General features: G+C 36.8%; 1 protein-coding gene across 3 annotated transcripts in view; it reads left to right on the top strand.

Moving 5' to 3' along the window:
• The window catches only part of ADD3 (adducin 3 (gamma)), a 54,781-nt gene that overhangs the window by 1,692 nt on the left and 26,238 nt on the right, over positions 1 to 26,851 (top strand). For 2 of the 3 annotated variants that reach the window (XM_005874548.2, XM_005874547.2), the window contains exon 2: positions 23,400 to 23,620. In XM_005874548.2, the coding sequence (XP_005874610.1) occupies positions 23,426 to 23,620 (195 nt within the window). In that variant the 5' untranslated portion in view covers positions 23,400 to 23,425. Of the gene's footprint in view, positions 1 to 3,634; positions 3,657 to 23,399; positions 23,621 to 26,851 lie in introns of those variants that run through there. The other variant, XM_014546406.1, reaches the window with a different exon arrangement.

Genomic DNA, 26,851 nt, shown 5'->3' with positions numbered 1-26,851 from the left:
AGGGTCTTTTAATGCTACCCCAGGCTCTAGTTAGACTATCCTGAGTTTAAGTGACCTAAATTAAACAGTTCAGAGAGATCTTTTCTTTCCTTAGCCAACCTGCCGGTTGGGAGGTTCCTTCCTTTAGACCAGTGGTTCTCAACCTTCCTAATGCCGCGACCCTTTAATACAGTTCCTCATGTTGTGGTGACCTCCAACCATAAAATTATTTTCGTTGCTACTTCATAACTGTAATTTTGCTACTGTTATGAATCGTAATGTAAATACCTGATATGCAGGATGTATTTTCATTGTTACAAATTGAACATAATTAAAGCATAGTGATTAATTACAAAAACAATACATAATTATATATGTGTTTTCCGATGGTTTTAGGTGACCCCTGTGAAAGGGTCGTTCCACCCCCAAAGGGGTCACGACCCACAGGTTGAGAACCGCTGCTTTAGACATTTCAAGCTAGTCTGAATGTCTCTCAGAGTTGAAGCTTGTCAAGCAAAACTCATCCCTGTGTCTGTTTGAGTCACTGATAGTTATATTTGTAGAAGTTAGTGTCACCATCAGCCAAAGATTAAACTTTTCCTCTGCTCCCCCTCCCACCCCTGATGTACCCTTGATCAAATGATATTAAGGAAATAGCCCCTTTTTTTGTTTTGTGCTTTGTTTTTAGTCTGTCACGTGTTTGAGATGCCTTGTATTTCATTAACAAGTCACCCTAGGTGCGTTCACAGCACTTTAGTTGCAGACAACTTCTCATTGAGCTGGTTTGAGTTCTGGCACTTGAGAACATCTTCATTCTGAAGCTTATGGAATGTCGCTCTTGTATTTGGAGCAAACAGTTTACCTTTTCTTCATTGGTTAAGCCCAGCCCCTAGTGGTGTCCCAGATGAGTCTCATCCAACTTGTATTTGAGAATGTAAGACCATTAGGAGTGCATGAATTCTTGTGTGGTAAAAGGGGAAAGCAATGAATTATGTTAGAACAATGAATTCAATTATGGGGATACTTAGTTGTATATAAAAAATTAGTAAGATAGCTAAAATATGTTTTGAATTATTTTGTTCTAAAAATATCATTTTCTCTAATTTTCATAACAATAATTATTCACAAGTTATTTTACACACTGAAAACAAGTTACAGTATTAAAATATTGTATGTTTTTATAAGATTTAAATGAAATAAATATTTGAAAAAAATGGAGTTGGAGGGCAGAAAGAGAGGGGAGTAGAATACTTCTTGAGTTGCACTTGAGCCATACTGTTATTTATGTTAAACCTCTAGCACTCAGTAATGGAGTATTTTTATAAAATCTGCAAAACTGATGGGGAGTGGGAAGGAGAAATTTGATTGTTTGAGAGTTTTCCTAAAAGATTGGATCTATAAATTTACATGAATTCCTGAAACAGGCAGGTGTATGTGAGTGCCAAATAATATTAGAACTAACCAAGAAAAACTTGCTTTTCTGCATGACTGTGGTGAAAGCATTGGTTCTCAACAACTTTCGCGTTTATAAGGATTTTTTAAAGGGACTAACTACACATTGGGCAAGCAACTATGTAGTCCAAAAAGTATTGGTTGGATTTAACGTACTGGGGGCATGTGGATTCCTGAGAATGTCACACATTGTCTAAGCCAATAAATCAGTGTCTATTCTTGATACTAAATCTGATGTCACTGGCAGATTTTCCTCTTTATTAGAAGGGTGATATTCAGAAGGGCGAATATTTTTTCATGTATTTTGCTGTTTCTGTCATTGGGTTTTTTCTTTTTTTTTCTTTTTTAAGCTATGAAATATTACTGGCAAGTCCCAAGAAAACTAGATCTGGATTTCATTTTGTCTCTTCAACTCTGTGTGATCTTGTGCACATTCCTGACATGTTACAAACAGCCTGTGTCTCTGAATGTGCAGTATCAGTTTTCAGTGGTGAAAGCCCCAAAAGGAAACAGACTGATTCTTCCATGCACAAACAGCTGGGCAGTTGTGGATGGAATTAATTGCTGATATATATTGGCTGTGTTTTTCTTCTCTTGTCATTTCCTTTGCAGCTGCGAAAGTGAAGTTTGACTTGAAAACAGACATTTCCAGCAGTGCAAATCCAAAAAGTATCAAGATGGGATTCTTCAGATATAATATCTAACTCTGCTACCTTGGAGTTATTCAGTTTTGGGGAAAGCAAACAGATGATTTATAATTACATATTATGGTTGAAAAATAATTAAATCAAGCACTTGAACTATGGAAAGATTATTTTGGAATGGGTTGATTTATCTTATGGTAAGAGTGACCTCATAATTCAACAAAAGGCTAGATCAGTCATCACCCCCTCCCTAGGATCCTGAAAAACGATTTTTTATACATCTCTCAAAATATCGAAATGGTCAATACTTCAGACTGATTTATTGTTTCAATGTGAGGGAGTAGCTGTTGATGAGGGTAATGTATCATTAAAAATAACATTTTCCTCTTTTTCCCCCCAATCCTTTTCTATTGTTTGTTTTAAATCCTATGTAAATTATTATATAACTTATTTTTCACATGCTTGGGTATTTCACTGAGAAACATTTTTTATTTCATGAGTTATAAGAGTTTAGTTAAAAGTAATGGTTGGTTGTGTTTCTGAATGTGCATATTCAAAAAGTAGTATTGAGTAAAATCACTTTTTTTAATTTAAATTCTTTATTGTTTAAAGTATTACATGAGTCTCCTTTTCCCCCATTGTAAAATCACTTTTAATAATCAGATCTTTGGTGATAGTTTCAATAACTGATAAATTATTTTAGACACCATTAAAGATTTTTAGATATATATGTATGCATACTACTGAGTATCTTATTTGGAACTAAATAAATAAAATTTTAAATCAAAACTCATGAAATTATTTTTAAAAGTTGGTAATTACAAACTTTTTCAAAGTATAGTATGCATATTAGTGATTTTCATCAAAATAATTTATGTGTTCTTTTCAGTATTCTGCCAAAAGAAGCCCATAAATCAAATCCCTTATTTTTTAAGGCAGTACTTACTAGTTGATAAGAAAATGCTTTTATTGTTTCCGATTGCCAGGAGACCTAGAGCATTGGTAGAGAAGGGTAGGTAATGCTTATGTTCATGTTCAAATCCCCTGTTTTTGCCAAATGGGCCAAAGTAAAGTTCTAGAGTGAGCAATGTTACTGACACCTTGAGATATGTTGAAGCTGCTGTTGCTAAACTTAGAAGTTGGCATGGTTGGACTTCCTTTGTAGTAGTTCACTCACTTCCACCTAACATTCTATTTTGTTAGTTAAGCTTTGTGATATACCATGCATTTTATCTTTACTTTCTTCAAAAAAAAAAAAAGAAATTAGTCTGTATTTCATTTCATGGCAGGAAAACTGATCTACAAACATGAACTTTCCCCATGTTTCTTTAAGGAGGATTAACCAGTTAGTTTGGACTCTGAGGCCCTGAAAAATGTTATGGCAATATTAACGTGCAGTTTGCTCTCACTGTAGTCTGCCTGGGTGTGTTGTTTCCCCCAGAGTGGGCTCCACCCTTGCTCTAACCGCAGCGAGTGTGGATATCTCGCTGTTTAAAACAAAGTTCATTTTTAGGGCAGCATTGCATCAGAATTGCCACACAAAACCAGCTTAAGAAATGCACAGCAGCTTCCATTTTTTTTGTAAGTAATGGATTGTCTATTGTAATAGTGATCATGCACAGCTTAGAGGGAAGCATAGATAAGATAGATGGTTAATTTTGTGCCAGCTGCTAGTAACGTGCAATATGCTTCTTGGGGAGAACCCTGTGGCTTTATCACTCAACTAAATTTTTTCCTATTCACTGTCGGCTCTGTTTTTCTTAAGTGATTTACTGGATTGTGTTTAATTGTTTTGGGGATGACTGACTATTTAAACTAAGGAAAATACTGGAATAGTGTTTTACACTGAATTTATTGGAGTATTAATAGCATAATCTGGCAGTACTGTATTTCGAGTCATCATGGCATGAACTTTGTGTGTAAGAGGGGCTCATTGAATTTTTAAAAAGGCAGCATCTATAGAGCCTTTATTTCGGTTATAATGACGCTTTGTCCTGTTGCTGTTGGGTATTTGTCAGAAGAGTTGGGGAAGGCTACAGCCCAAAGTTCTGTTCCATGTCTTATCTGTGCTTCTGTGTTCTTTCTAGAGTTTGTGACATGAACGGTAAGTTAAACTATAGGAGAACTATTGCTATTTAATGAGGTTCATGTTCAGCAGTTTTTTCTTAGCAAATGGGGTCTGACTTGCTCCTCTACACACACATTAGGGTTCTGTTTCTAGCTGGTTTTTAAATGCCTGTGAAGTGTTTAATTATGCACTGACCAAAGTGGGCTGGTTGAGAGAGAGGATGTGCTTGGTGATGTCTAAACTGACTGTTTTCTTCCTCTCCTCTCGTGCATGTTCATTGTGTACCCTTGTGGGGTAGACACACCCATTCCGTCCAAGCAAGTTGAACCACTTGCCCCAGATAAAATCAGAGCTGAATGTTGAAATTGGTAGATTTCAGCAAAGCTTGCAGGGGTGACATTGTGTCATCCTTTTTGGACTTGGACTTCTTAACATTTCCTTGCTTCAGTTTCCTCTTTGTAACTTGGTAGTAATTGTGTTTAGCAAATTTTTAACATCATTAGGGGCCCAGTGCATGAATTTGTGCACCTTGAAAGGAACTGTGGGCCGGGAGGCTGCAGTGGGCACAGCAGCAGGTCTCAGCCCATCCTCCGCACCCCCGCCCCGCCCCTTCCTCTGTGGCCCCCAGTCCCCTGTCTGCCAGAAGCCCCGCTCCCGCCACTGCTCCCACATACTGACAGTGCGGGCGCCAGCAGCGGGTGGGAGTGGGGCCGGTGATATCAGCAGGTGCGAGCAGTGGCTGCTGCCCAGATCGCCCCTCAGGAGCAGGGGGAGGTGGAGAAGCCCTCGGGGGTGTTGGGGGCCGGCAGCCACCACTTGCACCCCCTGATGGCGCCGAGTGATCGGGACCGGCACTAGGCGCTGGCAGCAGGTGCAAGTGGGGCCGGCACTGGCAGCAGGTGTGAGCACCTGGCGGGACCGTGGCGCACAGGAGCAACGAATTTTTAGAAACCACTAGACAGTGACAGTGACCGGCACCCCGCTTTGGTTTGGCGCCTCTGCTCACCTTCACTATCCCGCCGCGGCCATCACCCACCATGTTCGGTGCTCTGCTGCCTGCTGCCAATGCCTGCCATGTTCCGCGCGAGCCCCCTGGTGGTCAGTGCCCGTCATTGCGACCGGTTCCCTTGTTCCACCGTTCAGTCTATTTGCATATTAGGGCCATAGATAGATAGATAAATAGATAGATAGATAGGGATTAGGATTTGAGAATAAAGTGAAATCATTGTATCATAGAAAAAAAGCGCTAGCCTGGGAATCAACAGGCTATTTCTTTGGACACTAGTTTCTTCACCTGTAATATTAGGGATTTGGGTTAGCTCTCTAAGATCTTTTCCAGCTTAGGATCCTAATATTCTTTGTAAAGACATACCTATTCCAGAACTACTAAAAGGATTATATTAGAATTGATAAGAAATGTTTAGATACTAACCCAGAATCATTCTTATAAATGACATGAAAACCAAAGATTTGCTTTAAATAATGTATGTACTAGTATATCAGAAATTTCGGAAATTTGCTTTTTAATATCTGAGCAGTAGAATTAGCTATATAAATAATCTCAACAAGAAAATAATTTTCAAGTTGATACTAGGTAAACCTCTTATCACAAGTGTTGTGTAGGATTTCATTAATCATTGCCTGTACTCAGTGTAGTTATTAGTTATGTCACCTTGGGTAAGTGGCTTTAAAACTTGCTTTCAATATGTTTTGTATCATGACCCAATACATACACCACATACCCACACTTAATCTCTGGAATAAATTTTTCTTACAGCTCAGAAAACACGGCTATTTTCTGTTCTATTTCGTTTTTAAAAAATGTTGGTTTCCATCCTCTGAGCTAGATAATTTCTACTGTCCATTTGAACTCTGGAGAATACAGTTAGTTACTCTTACACTTTTAAAGTTGCTCCAGAGTAAAGCTTGCCAACCAGTTTGCTGTTAAACATTGAAATTAGAAGGTTTTCTAAATAGATCTTATTTGTAACTTTTGAAGAAAGTCGATTAATATCCTCAATAATACTCCTATTTTTCTTTTAATAATTATGTAATTATGAAAAATGGAGTGAATTTTTTTTTACCACTTCCTATGGAGCTGCTCCCAAACCCCCTTCTTTTTACTCCAATATGCTATGCAAATTTTACCCAAGCCAGCCCGGCTACCTCATTCTTTTTAATGGCTGTATAGTACTTCAGTATATGGCTGGATATACTGTAATTTATTTATTCATACACCTTTTGATAGATATCTGGATTATATTCAAGTTTTTCCCTTTCTCCCCAGTCAGATATATTTATGCCATTAGTCTTCTACTTCCATTTTGGGACAGAATCCAGAACCCAGGTGCTATAGGAAAGGGGTGATAGTATTGTGTGGAAGTGGGGAACCCCTCATCAACTTCTCCTGTAGTTAGAATACCAAAGGTAGGCCCCTGCTGTCCCAGCCATTCACACATAGGTAAGCACTGCTCTAGGGGTCATTTTCCGGCGGATTAATGAGATGATGTTGGGTTCAGAGTTCAGTAACTTGAGTGTGAGATTATAGGTAGATTACCTATAAGCTCACCTACAACTTCCTTGTTCCTCAGTTTTACCATCTATAAAATGAGATGTTGGAATAGACGAGTTCTAATGACCCTTCCAACTGTAATATTTACCCAGTATTTTTGTTGGAATATTGATCTAAGCTATATAACCTAAATTATATGAAGTTTTTATTATTTAATTGAAAACATCTTTTGTATATATTGTGTGGTCTGTAATTTATTTGACCTGCCATATGGCCTAAGCTATTTGAAAGTTTAAGGATGTAAAAAAGGGAAGTTGAATATTATACTATATTTTACATAAACTCTCCTTTGTAAAATGTCGATTTCCAAAGCACAAACCCATTCCAGAAGTAAAAGCAAATCCTTTTATCAAACTTGAATATTTGAGAAGAAGATTCCGAGTGAGGTGATGTTTGTTTTTAAAACGGATCCTTGTAATTTTCAATGAATCTAACCATTCAAAGCTAATCCTAAGGGCTTAGAAACTTGGCTTCAGCCCCCTTGTTTAAATTGTTTTCACATTCTAGCCCTCTAATCCATCTCTTTGTTTCCCTGAATGCTAAAATTGATATTGCTTGACATAGCTAACATTTTCTGATTTGGTCCTGAGGAAGCAGCCTTAGAGGTGAACTGTACACTATCATCCTGCCAGCAAAGTTATCAAGTTACACAGCAAAGTTATAAAGTCACTGAAGCAGGAATCTTTGCTGTCTCACACGTGGGCTGTTTAGCACTGCCTGTTTCACAATTTTATTCTTGTAATTCTGTCAAGTCAAATGACACCTGTCCTGAAAGCAAAATGGTATAAGAACTTCAGCATTTGATTTGTGTAATTACAACAGGAAGATAAAAAGACATTTTCTTGGCCTGGAGTGTGTATTTGTGTGCTGGTTACCCTAGCTTCTTGGCAGAAGGCTTAACATACTTTGAATATGTATACTTCTCTAAAACTTGAGATATTATTTATTATCCAAGTAATGTTAGATAATTATACTACTGGTGTTCCATGTTAATTTTTATATCAATTGTTTGACATATGGTTCAGTTTATCAAAATGTATTGAGGACTTTGTAGGACCCAAGCACTGCATTAAATGATGGGACCGACTGGATGGCAGAGACAATCTCACTGAAGTCTACTAAGTGACAACTGTTCCTATTTCTTTCATTGTTGAACTTTTCTAATGTCCACTGGTAAGTGGAAGGGACAGAGCAAGTTCTTCAAATTTCAGTCTATGAAAATAGATGAAAATGAAGCATATTTGCAATATTTAAAAGGGGGTTTTCGTGTCTTCCAAGGGCACTCACTGTCAGTTACTGTGCAGGCACATTGTTCTGTATGTGTGTCTACATTAGTGAATCATTTTCTCACTAATCAAATTCTAAATGGAATAAGGTCGTGATGCTTGGACTCATTGAGCCTCAATTTTAGCCTACTAAACTGTATCTGAGTTATAAAAACCTGTTGCATTCATCATGCCTCAGATAGTCTAATGACTTAAACAATTGCTTGTATGAAATTAACCTTGAAAATGGTCACACTATGTCTTGATGACACATCCTAATACCTTCTTTGTCAAGTTACCCCATCCATTGTGATATTTATGTCTGAGGAAATTCACTATAGTCAGAAATATACAGGATACTGCTGTCTGTCTACAGGATGTTGAACAAACTCTAAAACATTTTAAATCATTTTAGAAAAACAGTCCTTAGCAAAACTAGTCAAATAGCTTGTAGTTTGAGCTGAAGCAGAAAACCATTTTAAACAAGAGAGAAGAAAACCTTTAATCATTACTCTGGTCTGTTATGCAATCCCAGAAGGGACTGACGTTTCTCCTTTGGAGCCCACCCAGCCTTTGGCTAGGGCCCTGTGACACACAGTGGGAATTCACTTCCTATCAGGAAACACTGTTTTTCAATGTATTATCTTGTTGAGACAACCACAGTGAACAATAGGCTATTAATGTATTAGAACAACAAGTGTCATAACTAAGCCAATATTTGCTTTGTTTTGAGTGTTGCACGTTAAAAAAACACACACATACAAAAAAACCTTTGGCTGGGCTTCAGAATATATTTGTACTCTTGACCGTCAGTGACTGCTGAACATAAAAGCGATGACAGTTAAAAAGAACAAAAAAGAAAAATTGTTTTAATGATAATGAACTTTTGCAAGTTTACGCTCTTCTTGTCCACAGAGAGACAATCATAAATTTAATAATCTCAAATATATCTTTCAAGTATGGGAAATGTCTATTTAAAAGTCTGTTTTAAGTTTTGGAGGCCACAGCAAGAAATGGCATAAAGAAAAAAAGCCTCCAACTCAAGTTTTCTTATGAAATATCAAACCCTCTTAATAGATATATAGCATTCAGTTTTGGATATTTATATTAAAAATAATTTTATAATACTGCTTATTTGGGAACTGACAGCTTTTTAAAAGCCGTTACTTTTCATATTGATTAGAAAGAAGAAAACTCCATTTAAGAGGTAGCCAGTTAATATCAAGTCACTATAATTATGTTAAAAGGAGTACAATAAAATTTTAGAGCTGGAAGCTAAACCTAGAGGTCGTCGGTCAAACCACCTCACTTTGTATATGAATAACTTCAGACCTTATGTGTTCATTGAAATCTTTACTATCTTAATCCAAAATTCTGTTTATTAGCATTTCTCAACAGCTCTTGGAAATCTCACATTATCTTTTTTTTTAAATATATTTTTATTTTGGAGAGAGAGAGAGAGAAACATCAATGATGAAAGGGAATCATCAATTGGCAGCACTGGGTATCAAGCCCACAACCCAGGACATATGCCCCGACCAGGAATCGAACTGTGATCTTCAGGTGCATAGGTCGACGCTCAACCAATGAGCCACACCAGCTGTGCAGTCTTTTTTGGCAGTTGTCGTAAAATGCTTTTACTGCCAGTTATCTTTCCATGTAGTCATGTTTTAGTTCTCTATTTGATTAAACTGGAAAGCCCTTAAGGGTAGGACCTAGACCTGTGCCTTATATTTCTTTATACCCTTTACTTAACATTTAGTGTTTGCTGATTGGTTGAATCAGTAGTTTTTTTTTGGGGGGGGGGGTTAAGATGACATTTTTGTAGCATTATTTGTACCTGGTCTCAAAACATTGCAGTAACTATAGATTTTTTTAAAAATCACTCATTTTATACCTTTATACTTTCTTGTGATTACTTTCCAGTCAGTTTAAGACATTTTAGATGCAGATTGCAATATACTCAACTATCTTGGATGTGTGGTAATTCTGATCAAACCATGATTTGCCCAGTTTTCAAGGGTTGCTCTAGGTTCTCCGCCCTAGTTTAATCTAAGACGAGTAGAGAGTGTGATATTATGAATCAGTAGTCCTACTCACCTCACTTCGTTTAATAAATCCTTATTGAATAACTTTAATTGGAAGTGAAGAGAGGAAAAAGATGTTGCAGGGGCAGACAGATATACTCAAATAATTTAAAAGCAACATACAAAGTGCTTTGGGAATATCAAGGGGAAACAGGCTAATTTTGGTGGGGGAGATTGTGGAAACCATAATGGAAGGACTTGGCTTTTAAATTAAGACCTCCAATGTGGGTTAACATTTGGATGGGTGAAGATTAGAGAGGAAAACAGGTTAAGTGTGTGAGAAACAAGGTGAACAAAGCTTTAGTCAGGGAAATAGCTTTTGTTTGGAAGAGGCATCATTTTCCTAAGTCTATAGAAGATAGACTTGAAGCCTTCTTCATCTTATTTTGAGAGCCCCCCCAGGCTTGATTCCTAAGTATTTTCTTTTAGGATGGGACTCTAGAATACTTTTTCTTTTCCTTGAGGGAAGAACTAAGAAAATGATATTGTGGTAAATTACAGTAGGTAGCTTTGTGCTTCTCAGTTGTAACCATGAACCTCAAGGGTTTAAGTATCCATACTATATTTTAGATGTTTGAAATAAACTTTCCACCACTTTACAACTCTGTGAAACCCTTCCCTAACAATAGAGATCAAGAGTAGACACAAAATATTTACCAAACTCTGGAGAGCTACTTAAGTGGCTAAGCTCCATGAAGATTACTTTTATTTGACAATAAAGTACTTGATGTGGGCTTTAAGTCCAGCTAAATGAGCACTATAGAACTAAGCTGTAAGTCTAGTCTTTGTGGGCCTCAGAAAAACAAGAGTCCTACTGCAAGCCTGAGTTTAAAATATAGCAAGGAGTTTTAAGTGGTCCCTTCAGGCATGTGTGAGTGGGCACAAAAAGCTGAGTTATATAGTTTACTCTCTCTAGTGAATTACCACAAAAGTTTGAAAGAGAAGCATTCCCGTTATTTAAAAATGGTATAAATGGTCCTAAATTCTTATGAAAACACTTTTTAAAAATATAATGAACAACATAAACTGGAACAAAAATAGAGTCAGAGACATTGAAGCATCGAACAGACCGTCCAACCTCAGAGGAAAGGCAGGGGAGGCGGGTAAGAGATCAACCAAAGGACTTGTATGCATGCATATAAGCATAACCCATGGGCACAGACATTAGGGGGGTGAGGGCATGTGCTAGGGCAGTGGTCAGCAAACCGGCTCGCTAGCCACATGCGGCTCTTTGGCCCCTTGAGTGTGGCTCTTCCACAAAGTACCGACTTCTGCGTATGGGCCATGAAGTTTCAATCACACTGTACATGTGCACCTGCACGTGGTATTTTGTGGAAGAGCCACACTCAAGGGGCCACAGAGCCGCATGTGGCTCGCCAGCTGCAGTTTGCCGACCACTGTAGGGGGTGGGAACGGCCGGGGAGAGGTCAATGGGAGGAAAAGGAGACATATGTAATACTTTAAACAAATAAAGAATTGAAATAAAAAAATAAGATAAAAATCTATTAACCTTGAATGCATACCTACAAACCCCTTAAAATCAAGAAATTGGAGCTTGAGTCTTTAAATGCTTTTCTTTCTCATAAAAGTTAACATTTTATATAATGTGCTGAGCTTCTTACATTAGTTTACTGCCAAAACTTTTAGTTAAAGGACTTTTTAAATGAAGTGTATGTTTTAAATCTTTTTTTTTACAATGACAGATCATATGATCTATATATCACATGCTACTCTAGATCATGCAAAATGCCCCGAGTAAGATAAATTGAGGGACTTAAGTAAGTCACATTTTCTTTTGGGACCTGTTTCTTCATTTGGAGAAAAGAGAGTATAGGACTGGATGTAATAATATCTTATATCCTATTACTCTCTAACAACTTTAAATTCTAAAGGTGCTATTTCTCTTTTGGTTCTAATTAGGCAATATTAGGGAAGGCAGTATTTATTTCTAAAGAAATGACTTTTGATTCTGCATAGGTGTTATCCATCCACATTGTTATGCTGGTAAAATGCCTCCTAAAATAGATATTATTGGGATGGAAATTCCATTGGAACAATGGTGTGTATTAGTTTTCTAGGGCTATCATAGCAAAGTAACACAAAGTGAGTGGCTAAAAAACAACAGAAACTTACTGTCTTACAGTTCTTGAGGCCAGAAGTCAAAATTCAGCAGAGTTGGTTTCTTCTGGAGGCTCTGAAGCAAATTGTTTTATACCTCTTTCCTAGCCTCTGGTACTTGCCAGCAATCCTTGGTGTTCCTAGGTTTACAGATGCATCCATCATCACATTGCTCTCCCCTGTGTATCTCCTCTATGTCTCTGTGTCCACATCTTTCTCACTCTTCTCCTATAAAGACTCTAGTCATTGTGTCCTAATCCAGTATAACCTCATCTTAATTTGGTTACAAATTAAGACTATTTTCAAAAAGATCACATTTCTAAGGTAATGACATAAATTTGGGGGGATACTACTAAACTCAGTACAGTATGTAATGTTGAATTTCAAATCTAAAGATGGTTCATTTGAAAAAGCTAGTTTCACAAAAATAGTTTGTTTTTACAAAAACAGATTTCTGAGGTTGATAAATATCTCTTTTCATGGACTTCCACTTAAAACCATTATCAGATCTCTAAAATGACAAGTGATAACCAAATATTTTTAAAAGTTATTTCCAAGTACTATTATCTGTGTTTAATAAATTGCATTTTCATGGCTCAATATTAGACTTCCCATGGGGAGAAGTGGGGTGTGGAGGAGGAGGCTCAGGGGAGAGACACACAGATGAGGTTATGGTGATCTTGAAATTCTTCATACTAGCCAAAATCTGAAGTAGGAATTCCTTCAAATCAGATTTCTTTGCAGTAATGATGTATTGAGTTACCTACAGCTTTTGGATTGACTTTTACAGCTGTATTTTATAAATTCTAGCTATAAACGCCAAAAATCTTTAGCTGGAATACCTGAAATAGGAGATCAGATGAACTCTTGGGATTTACTCATACCCTGTGTTCTTTAACATTTTATTAGTATATATTTGAGTAGTTTTTAAAATAAGGAACTTTGCCTCATATTTTTTGTGCCCTTCCAACCTCCCTCTTGTCACTCACTGGTCACAATGACCATATTAAGGATGGACCTGTTAGAAGTATTGTCAAATGAATTTTCTAGGTTAGCCTTTTGGGTAAATGCTTGATTTTGCAAATCTCAACTCATTTTTAGTAATGAGCTTTGGAGGATTGTTTGCATTTCTTCAGACTTAGGAACCAGAATTTCTTGGTTTCTTCTGGAGGCTCTTAAATCTTAATGAAGCAAATTGTTTTATGCCTCTTTCCTAGCCTCTGGTACTTGCCAGCAATCCTTGGTGAAATAGGTAAATATAAGATTGGAATTTCAGGGAGTTAAGTTTTCTATATTACTTGCATTCTGATATTCACTTTGGAAAGTTTCCCAGGTTTCTAGAGTAGATATGCAGAAATAGGTAAGAGTGAATTTGACCTCAAACATTACTCTCAAGAAAATGTCAAAAGTAAAGGCTTTAAATTTTTAAGCTCAGTACTGGACAAATAATTAAGTAGACTTTAGTACATGAAGGTATGTGAGGGTTGATGTTTCTTTAAAAAAAAAAATGCTTTGTGTCCAGAAGGACTTACATATCAAATAGTAAAGAACCAAAGACTTAAGGTATCTCCAGAAATTGAGCGCAATGAATCTTTCTTTAAAAATCATAATCTCCAGTGATTCCATTTTTTTGAAACCTCTCATTTATCATGAGCTGTCAAATTCTGGATCGTTTCCTGCATCTCAGTTTTTAAAATTTCACTGATACCAGGGGACTTAACAGAAACTAAATGTCTGAGAGACACATTGGAGTAATCAATCCACTTGTCTTTGTCAACTTTCTCTTAGGGACAGGTTGGGGCGGGGGAGGGGGCGTCCTTTTGTTTTTCCCCCCAACCATTTCCAAAAGCTCCGTGTTGTAGACAAATGATAACTGAGGAAATATATACAAGGCATTCGTCATATTTTGAAGAAAGGAGGGTAAAGGAACCAAGGCATATGTTTTTGGATTCTCAAGATAGGTGAAGGATTACCTCTCTATGGTTGATTGTTTTACTCATCATTTTATAAGACTATATGTTAGTTTATTGAAAAATCCGTTTCTTGTTTGCTTTTCCAAATGATTCATATTGGGAACAATTTGAGCTAAGTCTGGGTAATGATTCAGCTTGGACTTTAGAAAATACATTTCCTCTGAACTCTTTATACATGTTTTCAAATTTGTAACTCTGCCCTTTGCATGGCCATTATCTTTGGTAAATTTGTAATGAAGGATTTTTTTTTCAAGTTACCAGTGAATGTTACTTCCATTCCTACCAATGTCTAAGCAAGTAACTGCCTCTCTTCTCCCTAACCCTTACTCTTCAAATATAGAAATCCAGCTCACAAGTAATGTTGATCAATGAAATATTCTTTATCACTTATTGGCACTTTAGTAAGAAAGAGGTTAGATTCATCCTCTGCTTAATACAGCAGTGAATGCCTATGGTCTTTGAAACACCCTGCTGAATGTTGCCCTAGCAAGCACCTACTTGAAATTTTTGCTCTGCTCTTACATTTTGAACTATGTATATTATGTTTGCATGTAACTACTACTATATGTCCCAATTGTACAAGTACAGGATGTATTTTTCATGTTTGTTAAAATAGTTTATCAGTTAACAGTGTTATTTTTATTTATAAGACAAAGTCAGAAACCAAAATACTCTCATACTTGTGCCCTCCAATTTTTCTTTTCTGGTTTTTTTTTAAATGAATGCTGATCCAGCTGTCAACTTCCATTAAGTATAGGACACTTAGTAATGTAATGGGTTGTTGCTACTGCTACTAGTTTATTTTGTTATTGTTAGTATTTTTTCTTTAAATTGAATTTTTAACTAAGACTCAGATTAATAATATCTTTTTCTAATCAACTGTAGATTCATTGTTCCCTAGACTTTTAAATTGAGCTGCTACTGCTACTAGTTTATTTTGTTATTGTTAGTATTTTTTCTTTAAATTGAATTTTTAACTAAGACTCAGATTAATAATATCTTTTTCTAATCAACTGTAGATTCATTGTTCCCTAGACTTTTAAATTGAACATTATATACTAGAGGCCCTTCAGGGTGGGGGTCCCCACTGGGGTGCCTGGCCAGCCTGGATGAGGGGATGATGGCTGTTTGCAGCTGGTCACACCCCCTTCAGGGTGGGGGTCCCCACTGGGGTGCCTGGCCAGCCTGGATGAGGGGATGATGGCTGTTTGCAGCTGGTCACACCCCCTTCAGGGTGGGGGTCCCCACTGGGGTGCCTGGCCAGCCTGGATGAGGGGATGATGGCTGTTTGCAGCTGGTCACACACCCTTCAGGGTGGGGGTCCCCACTGGGGTGCCTGGCCAGCCTGGATGAGGGGATGATGGCTGTTTGCAGCTGGTCACACACCCTTCAGGGTGGGGGTCCCCACTGGGGTGCCTGGCCAGCCTGGATGAGGGGATGATGGCTGTTTGCAGCTGGTCACACACCCTTCAGGGTGGGGGTCCCCACTGGGGTGCCTGGCCAGCCTGGATGAGGGGATGATGGCTGTTTGCAGCTGGTCACACACCCTTCAGGGTGGGGGTCCCCACTGGGGTGCCTGGCCAGCCTGGATGAGGGGATGATGGCTGTTTGCAGCTGGTCACACACCCTTCAGGGTGGGGGTCCCCACTGGGGTGCCTGGCCAGCCTGGATGAGGGGATGATGGCTGTTTGCAGCTGGTCACACACCCTTCAGGGTGGGGGTCCCCACTGGGGTGCCTGGCCAGCCTGGATGAGGGGATGATGGCTGTTTGCAGCTGGTCACACCCCCTTCAGGGTGGGGGTCCCCACTGGGGTGCCTGGCCAGCCTGGATGAGGGGATGATGGCTGTTTGCAGCTGGTCACACCCCCTTCAGGGTGGGGGTCCCCACTGGGGTGCCTGGCCAGCCTGGATGAGGGGATGATTGCTGTTTGCCGCTGGTCACACCCCCTTCAGGGTGGGGGTCCCCACTGGGGTGCCTGGCCAGTCTGGGTGAGGGGCTGAGGGCTGCTTTCAGGCTGGCGGTTGTTGACTGAAGCTCCCAACCGCTCCTTTTTTTTCTCTTTTTTTAATTTTATTCTGGGCCAGCTTTAGCTCTGGCTCTAGCTCTGAGGCTTCCGCTGCTGAAAGCTGGTATCTGGTTTGTTTGCCGTTCTATAATCGAAACAATGTATAACTTCAGCTCTGAGATCCCGGCAGGCTGAAAGCTGGTTTCTGGGGTTTTGTTTAGCTTCTTATTTGCAACATAGTACATAGTTGCTTAGAGTTGCAACTCAGAGGCCGGCAAGTGAGGCGGGGAACGTTGGAGTCTGCAGTCACTGGAGCAAGCAAGCCTCATGTTCGCTTCCAGCTGCCTGGCTGTCGGCCGCCATCTTGGCTGACAGTTAATTTGCATAAGGATATGCTGATTAGCCAATGGGAAGGGTAGCGGTCGTACGCTAATTACCATGTTTCTCTTTTATTAGTGTAGATACTTTTATTTTAAAGATATACTTTAACAAATCATTTCAAAACAACAAAAAGGATTCAGAAATTTTAAAATGATTTGGATCCATCTTAAGATTTTGGCAGTAGGCCAGACAGAGTTAAGGTTCTACATTTTTATAGCCCTATATGTTTTTTAATTTTACTACTTTGAGAACATTTACTACATATATTTTGGTGCTGAATATTGTGATCCTATATTTCCAGGCATCGCAATAAAGAAAGGCCATAATCAAGGTTGTAATAGCTATGTATACTTTTGGGAAATGACAGTCCTTGGAGCTATTCCATCTTTTTTTGTCAACTCTTCCACACCTATTAATATCTGTAACCATGAATAATTCCTCATTTGAAGAGCATTTGGTTATCTGAGGCAAATTATGAAACCTCAATTTTTTTTTTTATTATGAAGTAGGGATGCTACCAACATAATCTTTTTCTGAGGGTTGGTTTGCTTCATTATGAATAGTTAAAGGCCATCGACTCTTTCAAAATGATGCCAAATTAACTTGAGTGGTAAAAGTGTAAACTTGAACATCATTTATTATTACCTAGAGCACAATCAATGTCATTTTGATAACCTCTTATTAAGACATAGTAGTCATCTAGTGCTTGAGCATTATAGCTTTAGAAAAAGCACTCAGCATCTCTGAGTATAATTTTATCTCATCTATCCAATGTGATCCTGGAATATTCCAAGACAGCTGTCATAGAATCAATAGCATTATAGCAATAAGTGCTTTGTGGGATAATTAAATCTTCCATTGGGCACTTAGAAAGTGATATTTGTATTGATCAGTTATACTCAATGCCAATTTATTTGTTTTACATTTTCCTTGACTTTTATCTACTTTTTCAGATCTATTGATTTCATGTCAGTTATATATAAAAATTTGGCTACCAGTTGAAACTACTTCATGTCTTTCCGAATTTAAAATGAATAAAATTTCACTGACCAATATGAGATGTGACTTGTCATAGTTTGTGCCGAGTCCAATTTGTTTCCTTGAACTTTAAATACCTTCACAGTGTTATAGTAACTTTCATTAAGAAAAATTCTAACTCAGTAAACAAGCTGTTGTTACCAAATGTCCTTCTGAAGTCTTGGCATATCTGATTATTTTAAATATAGAACATTAGGCCTGGTACTTGAAAGTAGAGCCATCTTGTTGCTTATATTCTATAGAAAGCTGTTAAAACTGCCAAGAATTTTAAGTTTGGAAAGACGTTTCATAAGTAATAACTTTTCATAAGATTGTGTTTACCATTCCCAGACTAGAAATAATAGAAACCAGATTTATATAGAAGCTGTGATATAGTAAAATAATTCAATTCAGCTGCCACTTATGGAGCATTCTACCACTATGAGGACTACAAACATGAGCAAAGGGATCTGGACAATTGAACTAGTAGATAAGAGTCAGGAAAAAAAAAATCTGACATTGAGTTATACAGATGGCACTTCCTAAGTGACCAAATGGAGGAGAATTTAATTATCCCACAAATCACTAAGACCTATTTCTATAAACTGTCATAAACATTTAAAATATATAAATCAATGAATCATTTATTTTCTTCTATCTCTTTAGCACATATTCATTTTCCCCTTGTTCACCAACTCTCTCTCTCTCTCCTCACTCCTCTGTCCTCTCTCCCTCCTTCCCTCCCTCTCTTCTTTTCCTTTTTCTGTTTCCCATCTGACCATCACTTGAATTTCTAGGATAGTGTTTCTCAAACTGTGGGTCACAACTCATTAGCAGATTATGAATCAGTTTGACCCACATTTTTTAAAAACTGAAAATATTAGAATATACCACATAGTAAGGGAAAGTATCATGTCATGAATTTATTTGTCATATATCTCAGGTATTTTATGTGATTATAACATAAAGTATATTTCTATTGCTGATTGCCATTTTTTAAAAGTTTGAAAGCTACCATTCTAGGTTGTTCCATCTATTTGTGTCTTGAACCTAATGTTCTTTAAACATACATGTTGAATAGTTACTGCATAAATATTTGGATAACATTTTTAAAACTAGAATTTTGTTTATGCTTGATATCTTGTGTCTAATCTGCATGGCCAGAGGAAACCCATAGTGCTGACAAGTTTTATAACATTACTTTTAAAAAAAATCTATTTTCCACAGCATTTTCAATTCAAAGAACACTGTTAAAAGACTGATTTTTTTTGTAATAGAGTTTATACTGGTTTGCTCTGGTTTATATTGCCCCGAAGTCTAGGAAGCCTGACTGTGTATAGTAGTAGTGTGGTACTAAAAATAGGATTAGATCATTTTAAAGAGAAGGAGCCTGGGAACTGAGTTGTTAGACATATCACCTGAAAACAGAAATATTTATGTTAGGTTTTGTTGTTCAGGGTTAAGAGGAACTAGAATCTATCATTTACTTCTCTTAAAACATTCTTCTTGTAAGGCAGTATAGTAAAGATGTAAGACTCTCATATTCTAATTGAATTGTTTTATTTTTTAACTGTTAAGTTTTGAGAGTTTCTTATATATCCTACATACTAGTCCTTTGTAGGATCTGTGGTTCGCAGATTTTTTTCTCATGGTCTGTAGCTTGTTATTTTAATCTTAACAGATTTTTGCAGACAAATATTTTAAATTTTGGTAAAGTCTAATATATCATTTTTCCTTTATAGGTCATGGTTTTGTGTCAAGTCTAAGAATTCTGCCTGGCTCTAGATCTGAAGATTTTCTCTTACTTTTTTTCTAAAAGTTTTATAGTTTTACACTTCAGTTTGTGATTCATTTTGAGTTCATTTTTTTATTGTGGTAAAATACACAGAACATAAAATTTACTATTTTAACCATTTTAAAGTGTGCAATTTAGTGGCATTAAGTATATTCACAATGTTGTGCAGCCATCACACTCTCTAGAATCAGAACTTTTTCATCACCCCAAACAGAAATTCTAGTACTCATTAAGCAGTCTCTCCTCATCCCGCCTTCCCCTGAATAATATTCCATTATGTGGATAATACTACATTTGTTGTTTATCCATTCATCAGTTGAGGGAATTTGAGTTGGTTCCACCTTTTGGCTATTGTGAATAGTGCAGCTCTGAACATTTCATGTACAAGGTTTTTTCTATCTAACTTACGTCACTTAGCATAATGCCCGAAAGGTCCACCCATGTTGTTGAAAGTGGCAGGATTTCCTTTCCTTTATGGCTGAATAGTATTCTGTTGTATATATATATTACATTTTTAAGAATCTGTTCATTCATCAACACTTAGTTTGTTTCTATTATCTTGGCTATTGAAAATAATGGTGCAAGCTTCTCCCATATTTTTCTGAATTTTGTTTATATTCAGATAATCTTGTGGATCCTAAACGTTTTCAAAGTTTGAAATACAGTTCAATCTGTAGTACTTGGTGTACAGAATTGCAGATAATCAGTTGTGCTTATGATTGGCTTAAAATCTATGTAAAAGGAGAAGTTACTATTCTTATTCTTTATTCTATATCCTTTATATAAATTCCCAATTCTTATTCCATGTGCATAAAACTTTGAAACTTCTTCTTTTAAAAAGCCAAGTTAAATAATGAGCTTTTGAAGTTTTAAAAAGGTCAGAGTGTGGTGAGTCATTTCTAATCTTATTTACCTTTTTTTGGTGTCATTTCCTTATTTTTTTTATAAATGCCATAAGCTCCAATTGTTAAATATTCAGGACAGAATTTAGACTAAACGTTTCAAAATTTTGGAGTCCTCTTATGTTTTATGATATGTGAAAAAGTATGTGTCATTGTAAAGTGAACTAGGAAACAGAAAATCATGGCTTGGAATATTGCCACAGACATAAGCAATATGAATTGGGGCAGGATTCTTAATCCACTGAACATCTCAATTATCAACCTGAACTTATAGCTGCAAAGATAAAATCAGAAAGATTTAAGAGATGGTATAAACTACAAAGTGTTATACACATATAGTATGTTCTTTTATTATTTAAGTAGGTGGTTAGAAGTAGCTTTCTCTTTACCTTACTCGAAAAATGTGTTAATCATAATGAGTTCTTCAAACTATAAGCTTTTACTTATTAATGTTTCACTTATCAGCTTCTTAAACCAATGCTGGGAAAATGAAATGAATCTACCACAATTCTTTACTTTTTGCTGTGTTTTCATAAAATTATTGTATAAACATCACAAACTTGTTATCTAACCCTATTCTTCATTAAACTAAATAGTGCTTTTGGAATTGAGAAATAGGTAGAATCCAACTAAAGACAATATTTGTGGACTGTCTTTTAAAAATGGCTTAAGCCAGTAGCCTACTGTGGCAAATGAAACAGAATTGATTTCTTTGTTAAGTGATATCCCAGTTATTAATCAAGTACTCGCTTAGTCTGTAGTTGGCCATTTAAAAGTCAGCATGACATAATAAACAGCTTCTAAGAAAATAATGTTCCAAAGATTGATTAGGCCTCTAGACATGTGATAACCCAGCTGGATATGAAAAAAAGGAAAGTTTTTTTACAGTTGGTGCTCTGTATACCACTTTTTTTTTATATAGCAAGATAATGGTAAAGACCATAGGTTGGTAAGCCAAACTAATAACAGTACAAAAAAACCCAAATTTTTGAAGAATATAATATGGCCAGAGTTATTCCACTAGTAGTAGATGTTGTATAAAAAGAAGAAATTTTAAAAAAACAACTTTGAAGAACACATTTAATTATCACTCATTCTTTAATTGTTTTTTCTTTCAATTTTTAAAATAATGACTTAGGATGTGGAAGGCTCAATTATATAAAAGCTCATTTTTTACATTTTTTTCACTGATTAATTGATTTCTAGTCACAAAATCAGAATTTCATTTAAGTGGTATCATATAAAGTGTTTTTTAAGCTATATTTCCTGAATTTTCAGTGTAGTACACTAAAGTAATTTAGATAGCTTATAGAATGTTGTTTATGAAATTAATGTTGGCAAGAAGAAGGAAATAATTTCAATGTGTTTTGCAAAAAATTATTTTTAAACAATGAGTTTACACTTCTAAGACCAGAATTAATGCAAGAAGTTTTAATGTCTTATCATAAGTTTGCGTGGGCTAAGTTGGGTCAAGGCAGCTTTAGAGATGAAATCTATCACAGAAGACTAATTTGTTAGAGACAAATTGATTGTTAACTGTGTTTAAAAGGTGAGACCAGATGTCCCTGGTCTTTATCAGGGATTCAGATCTCTAAGATGAACATGACCTTTTTTTGCCTTTTCCCTTCTGGATCTAACTAGAAAAGTGTTCCGCTGGGACTTTGAGGTTGTGGAATTTGCAGAGTTGTGAGTCCACAGAAACTTCTCTTCCCTTAGATTTTGACATAAATGGAAAAAGAATACTTGGATGTTTTACATTTAATTCCCCTTATTAAGAAGTGATTCTTCCCACCAGACAAATAATTACTTAAAAAAATGCCACTTTGTAGTTAGTCAGAATGGTCTTTTGTTACCCACTCATTTATACTGAACAAGTTGTAGGAGTGGAAGTCATGATCCGTAGAGAAAATTATGTTAAGCAAATCCATTTTTACAGTTTCTTTTTTGTTTCCTTTTCTGGTTCCTTCTTGCACATTTTTGCATTTTCTATACTCAGTTCAAAAGAACAACTAGGAAAAGGAATACACCATCAGTGGTCTCCCTTTCTCTTGATTTAGGCTTACTACCATGTCACTTCTAAAAACTTGAGGAAGCATTCCTTTAGTTGGCAGTGACTATTGCTCTCTGCTAGGTCATTGCTCCTCTAAGTGTGGTTCAGGATCTAGTACCAGTCTGCACATTGGACTGTCTGTGACAAGTACAGACTGATATTATGTGTTTAGAAACTTATTGCAGTTTGACATTGCCAAGACATCTAAATGCATAATTTTGTATTTTACAAAAATATTGGCTCACAGTAAGTTGGAGAAGGCCATCATAGACAACTTGAAAAGCACCAAGCTAGATGACTTCAACTTCTAACACAGAGATCCCAGGTGGGGGTGAGGGAGGAATATTAAATGACTATCCTGTTGATCTAGCTATAGTTAGTTAGGTGCTCAGTTGTAGCAAAGCCCAAATGAATTTGTTCCCCTAGCATGAAATCAAGACTAATCCTTAGTATCAGTGATAATCATGATAATTAAGTGAATCAGCTGTTCATGTGGTTTTTGAATAGCTTTTCATTGTTTCTTTACTTGGATTTTTGAAGTACCATCTTGCTGAAGTTATGTAATCTAGCAATCTTAGTAATTCCTACATTTTCCCTGGGAACTTGTTGAATCATTTAAAAATCTTAAAGCATGTTTCTCTCATGTCAGTAAATTATATTCACTACAAAATGTAGTGGGTCTTAAATCTGGCCAAAGTTTGGTCTAACAAAATCATAACTGAGAAAAAAGAGCTCTACTGACAGTACTCACTAATTGTGGAAATTTGCCATTTTAGATGTGGCGTATGTATTTTGATCATTACTTTCTTTAAAAATTGAACAGCAGTTGGTGACATTGTTATAATTGAACCACAAGCTTCCATTAGCTCTGAAAATATCAATTTCCAATTTAGCATTACAATCTAAGACATTTTTTACCTTAATTAAAAAATTGATCTGATATTTTGTTGAGAAGTTACTTTTTAAAGAAAGCTACCACTTAACTCTAGGGGCTGGGGGCAGGGGGAGGTTCTGCTTGACCCATGTAAATTTTAATTTCATAATGAATTTACCTTACCATTAATGTCCTTCTTTGTGTTTATTAATACAGATAAGGGGAATCAGCAGGCTTGAAGCATGAGTTCAGATGCCAGCCAAGGCGTGATCACTACTCCTCCTCCTCCCAGCATGCCTCACAAAGAGAGGTATTTTGATCGCATCAATGAAAATGACCCAGAATACATCAGAGAGAGGAACATGTCTCCTGATCTACGACAAGACTTCAATATGATGGAACAGAGGAAACGAGTTACTCAGATCTTGCAAAGTCCTGTGAGTTGAAATAATAAGAAGGCTATACTTTTTCTTCTTCTTTGGAAACCTTGATATAATGAGGTCGGAGGTATCTTAACTCTCAGTTTAGAAGAGGGATGGAGGAAGAGTGATTAGTTGCCCCCAATCTTGCAGAAGCAAAATGCACACCTAATTTAAATATTTAATTTGCAAGGCTTTAATAACAAAACAGTATTGTCTTGGTGGTGTCAATTTTCTTTGGGTGATTTCTGAATGTAATGCTTCATTGAAAGATGCTTCTGAGCTAAAGGACATCCAATTCAGACTGAATATCTCTGAAGAAATGAAAGTCATTACTGAAGTGTTAGAAACCAAGAAAGGAGTGAGGTATATCTCATGCACATATTTTCTTCTTCCTTTGGGTACCTTGACAATCAGAGCAGCATAAGAAGACGTAAGGTTTTTGAGGTCTGAGATTGGGCAGCCTCATGTTACATATATCTAATGCAGACACACATGCATGCATACACACTAAACTAATTAGATTACAAGTGGACTACAATCTAAACTCAAGATGAAAATTCTGTCTGCACAGTAGTATCCAAGCCTTACAAATTATATTCAAGTTTTTTTACCCTTAGTGGAATTTCAAAGGTCATGTAAAAGTAAGAAAATGAGAGAACAGCTTAATTTAAGATGCAAAATTAATTCATAACTTTATGTAAAATGAAGGTCATGGTCCCCTTAAGGCAGACAGAGTTCAGCACACATAGACACATGATGCCCAGGTTAGGGTTATATTAGGTTTCCAACTTAGGTACTAAAATAAGCACCGAGACATAGAACTGCCTGGGGTGGCCCTGGTAAATCATTTTTGTTGTGCCCTTGTGAATTTAATCACAGAGGTTAAGTCCAAAGCCAAAGGGGAATTCCACTCTGAGCAATTCTTCTATACTAGTGGCCTAGATAAAAAGCAAGTACAAGTTATAAAAGCAATGCAAGCTTTGAGAAATTTAAGTATAGCTTAAATTTATTTTGTTATTACTATTTTGTGTGTGTGTTAATCCTCACCTGAGGATATTTTTCCATTGAATTTTTTAGAGAGAGTGGAAGGGAGGGGGAGAGACATAAAGAGAGAAACACGGATGTGAGAGAGACACATCGATTGATGAGTTGCCTCCCGCACATGCCCCCATCGGGACCAGGAATCAAGCCTGCAACCAAGGTATGTAACCTTGACCAGAATCAAACCCTCGACCCTTCAGTCCCCAGATGAGGCTCTGTCCACTGAGCCAAACCAGCTAGGACAAGTGTAGCTTAAATTTAAAGCTATCCTTTAAAGAAACCCTTTCCCAATGGAAAAGAGATTAACTAGACTTCATCATGAAGGAGTAAATGTTAAGTGCCTTCTTTTATGAAACCTAAGTTTCTGTGTTTAGAAATATTTGAAGGACATGTTAATTATTTGAATCAAAATAGATATATTTTCTCTTCTAAAGAAACCCCATTTTTAAGCTCTAACTTATTAGCTCAGTGATTATGTAATATATAGTAAAAAGTAACTGAAAGAATGAGATAAAGTTCAGATTTTGTGCAGGATTATTAAATACTGAGATTTCTTTGGGAAGTGCTCAAAAAAGGACCATTCAATTCTAACTATAAAGTTTAAAAGGAAGAAATACTACACTACATTTCCATGTGAAGTTTTTTTGTTTTATAATTTCCCCATTAAACCAGAGACAGCATAACTTTGAGTAGATTATCTAATTTTTAATATTTATGTATTTTCATTTGTGATTTGGCTTAAAAGTATCAATTTTACTTATGCCTTGGGGAACTTAATAAAATAATGAGGAAGGGGCAATATATCGATTGTTATTTCTATATTCATTTAGCAAGAGTGATAATCTTTAGCCCAGAGAGTAACAAAGAAGGTTTAAAGGAATTGTGGATTGATCATTTTCCCCCTAGATTTTTGCTAGTGAATTTAAAATCTTGTTTGTGAAAGTGTAAAATTTTGTTTTCCTGCCATGTTTAACAACGAACTTCTCACCAAAGGAAATTATACATAGTGGCCTGTAGTAGTTACCTATTGCTACATAACTAATTACCCCAAAATTTAGCAGCTTAAAACAACAAGCTTTAAATATCTCATCATTTCTGTGGGTCAGGAATTCAGAGCAGCTTAGATAAGTGGTCTAACTCAAGGTCTGTTATGAAGCTACAGTCAAGACATCAGCCAGGGCTGCTGTCATCTAAGGGCTCGACTGGTCCCCAGGGTCATTCACATAGGTATTGGCAAAAGGCCAGAGTACCTTGCCACATGGACCTTTACCTGAGGCTGTTTGAGCGTTCTCTTCCAAAATATCCTAGAGAGAGCAAAGAGGAGCCTGCAGCACCTTTTATGACATTAAACACTACCATGCTTACCATGTTTATTAGTTAGAAGTGAGTCACTAAGTTCAACTCATACTCAAGAGGACAGGAATTAATCTCTACCTTATGAGGGGAGGATTGTTCACTCTCTGTTCCCAATTTATTTTAAAAGACTACAGTCTGTCATAGTTTATTTACCTTCCTCCTACCTGCAAAATATACCCACCTTTTCCTAACACCCCTGCAAAAGTCTCATTCCAGTACCATATTATATGCCTGAATCCAGAATCTCATCAAAATCTGGTGAGGTGTATAAATCTGGTCCTGGGGTATAATTCCTTAAGTTCAGCTCCTCCTCTCAATCTATTGATCTAAAAACTGAAGAGATAAGTATATTGAACTAAGAGCTAAAGAGATAAGTGGTGGGGCAGGCAAAGATAATGCTATAACATTCCTGTTCAAAAAAAGGGAAAATTGGGTTATAAAGGAGTAACTCGCCCATAGCAATTCTGAAATCCATTTGGGCAAATGCTTGGAAGTTCCCCTGTTGAGGACTCAGTCCTTCTACTTACCAGGGATGAGTCTCCTTAGTTGCTGGCTCAGTCCTCTGGGGTTTGGGGTCTATCCTCTGAATCATTACTTCTTTTCCTTGAAAGGCAGCCTGTGTTGGCAACTATATTTTTCTCAACCTGCTTCTTTCTTGTAGAGGTTTTAGAGTTCAAAGACCTCTTGTCTTTTTGGACTGTCTTTGTTCCTTTAAGCCCAGGCTTGAGTTGTTTCTACTAATAAAAGTCTTTTAAAACCTATGGGCCTCCTGTGAATATTGGTGTTCATTATTAGACAAAACTCAGAGCCAATAAGATACAAATCAAAGATATTTCTAGTTTGTGTTTG

Source organism: Myotis brandtii, unplaced genomic scaffold (assembly GCF_000412655.1).
Source record: "Myotis brandtii unplaced genomic scaffold, ASM41265v1 scaffold441, whole genome shotgun sequence".
NCBI lineage: Eukaryota > Metazoa > Chordata > Mammalia > Chiroptera > Vespertilionidae > Myotis > Myotis brandtii.
This window is presented reverse-complemented; position numbering and strand designations above follow the sequence as displayed.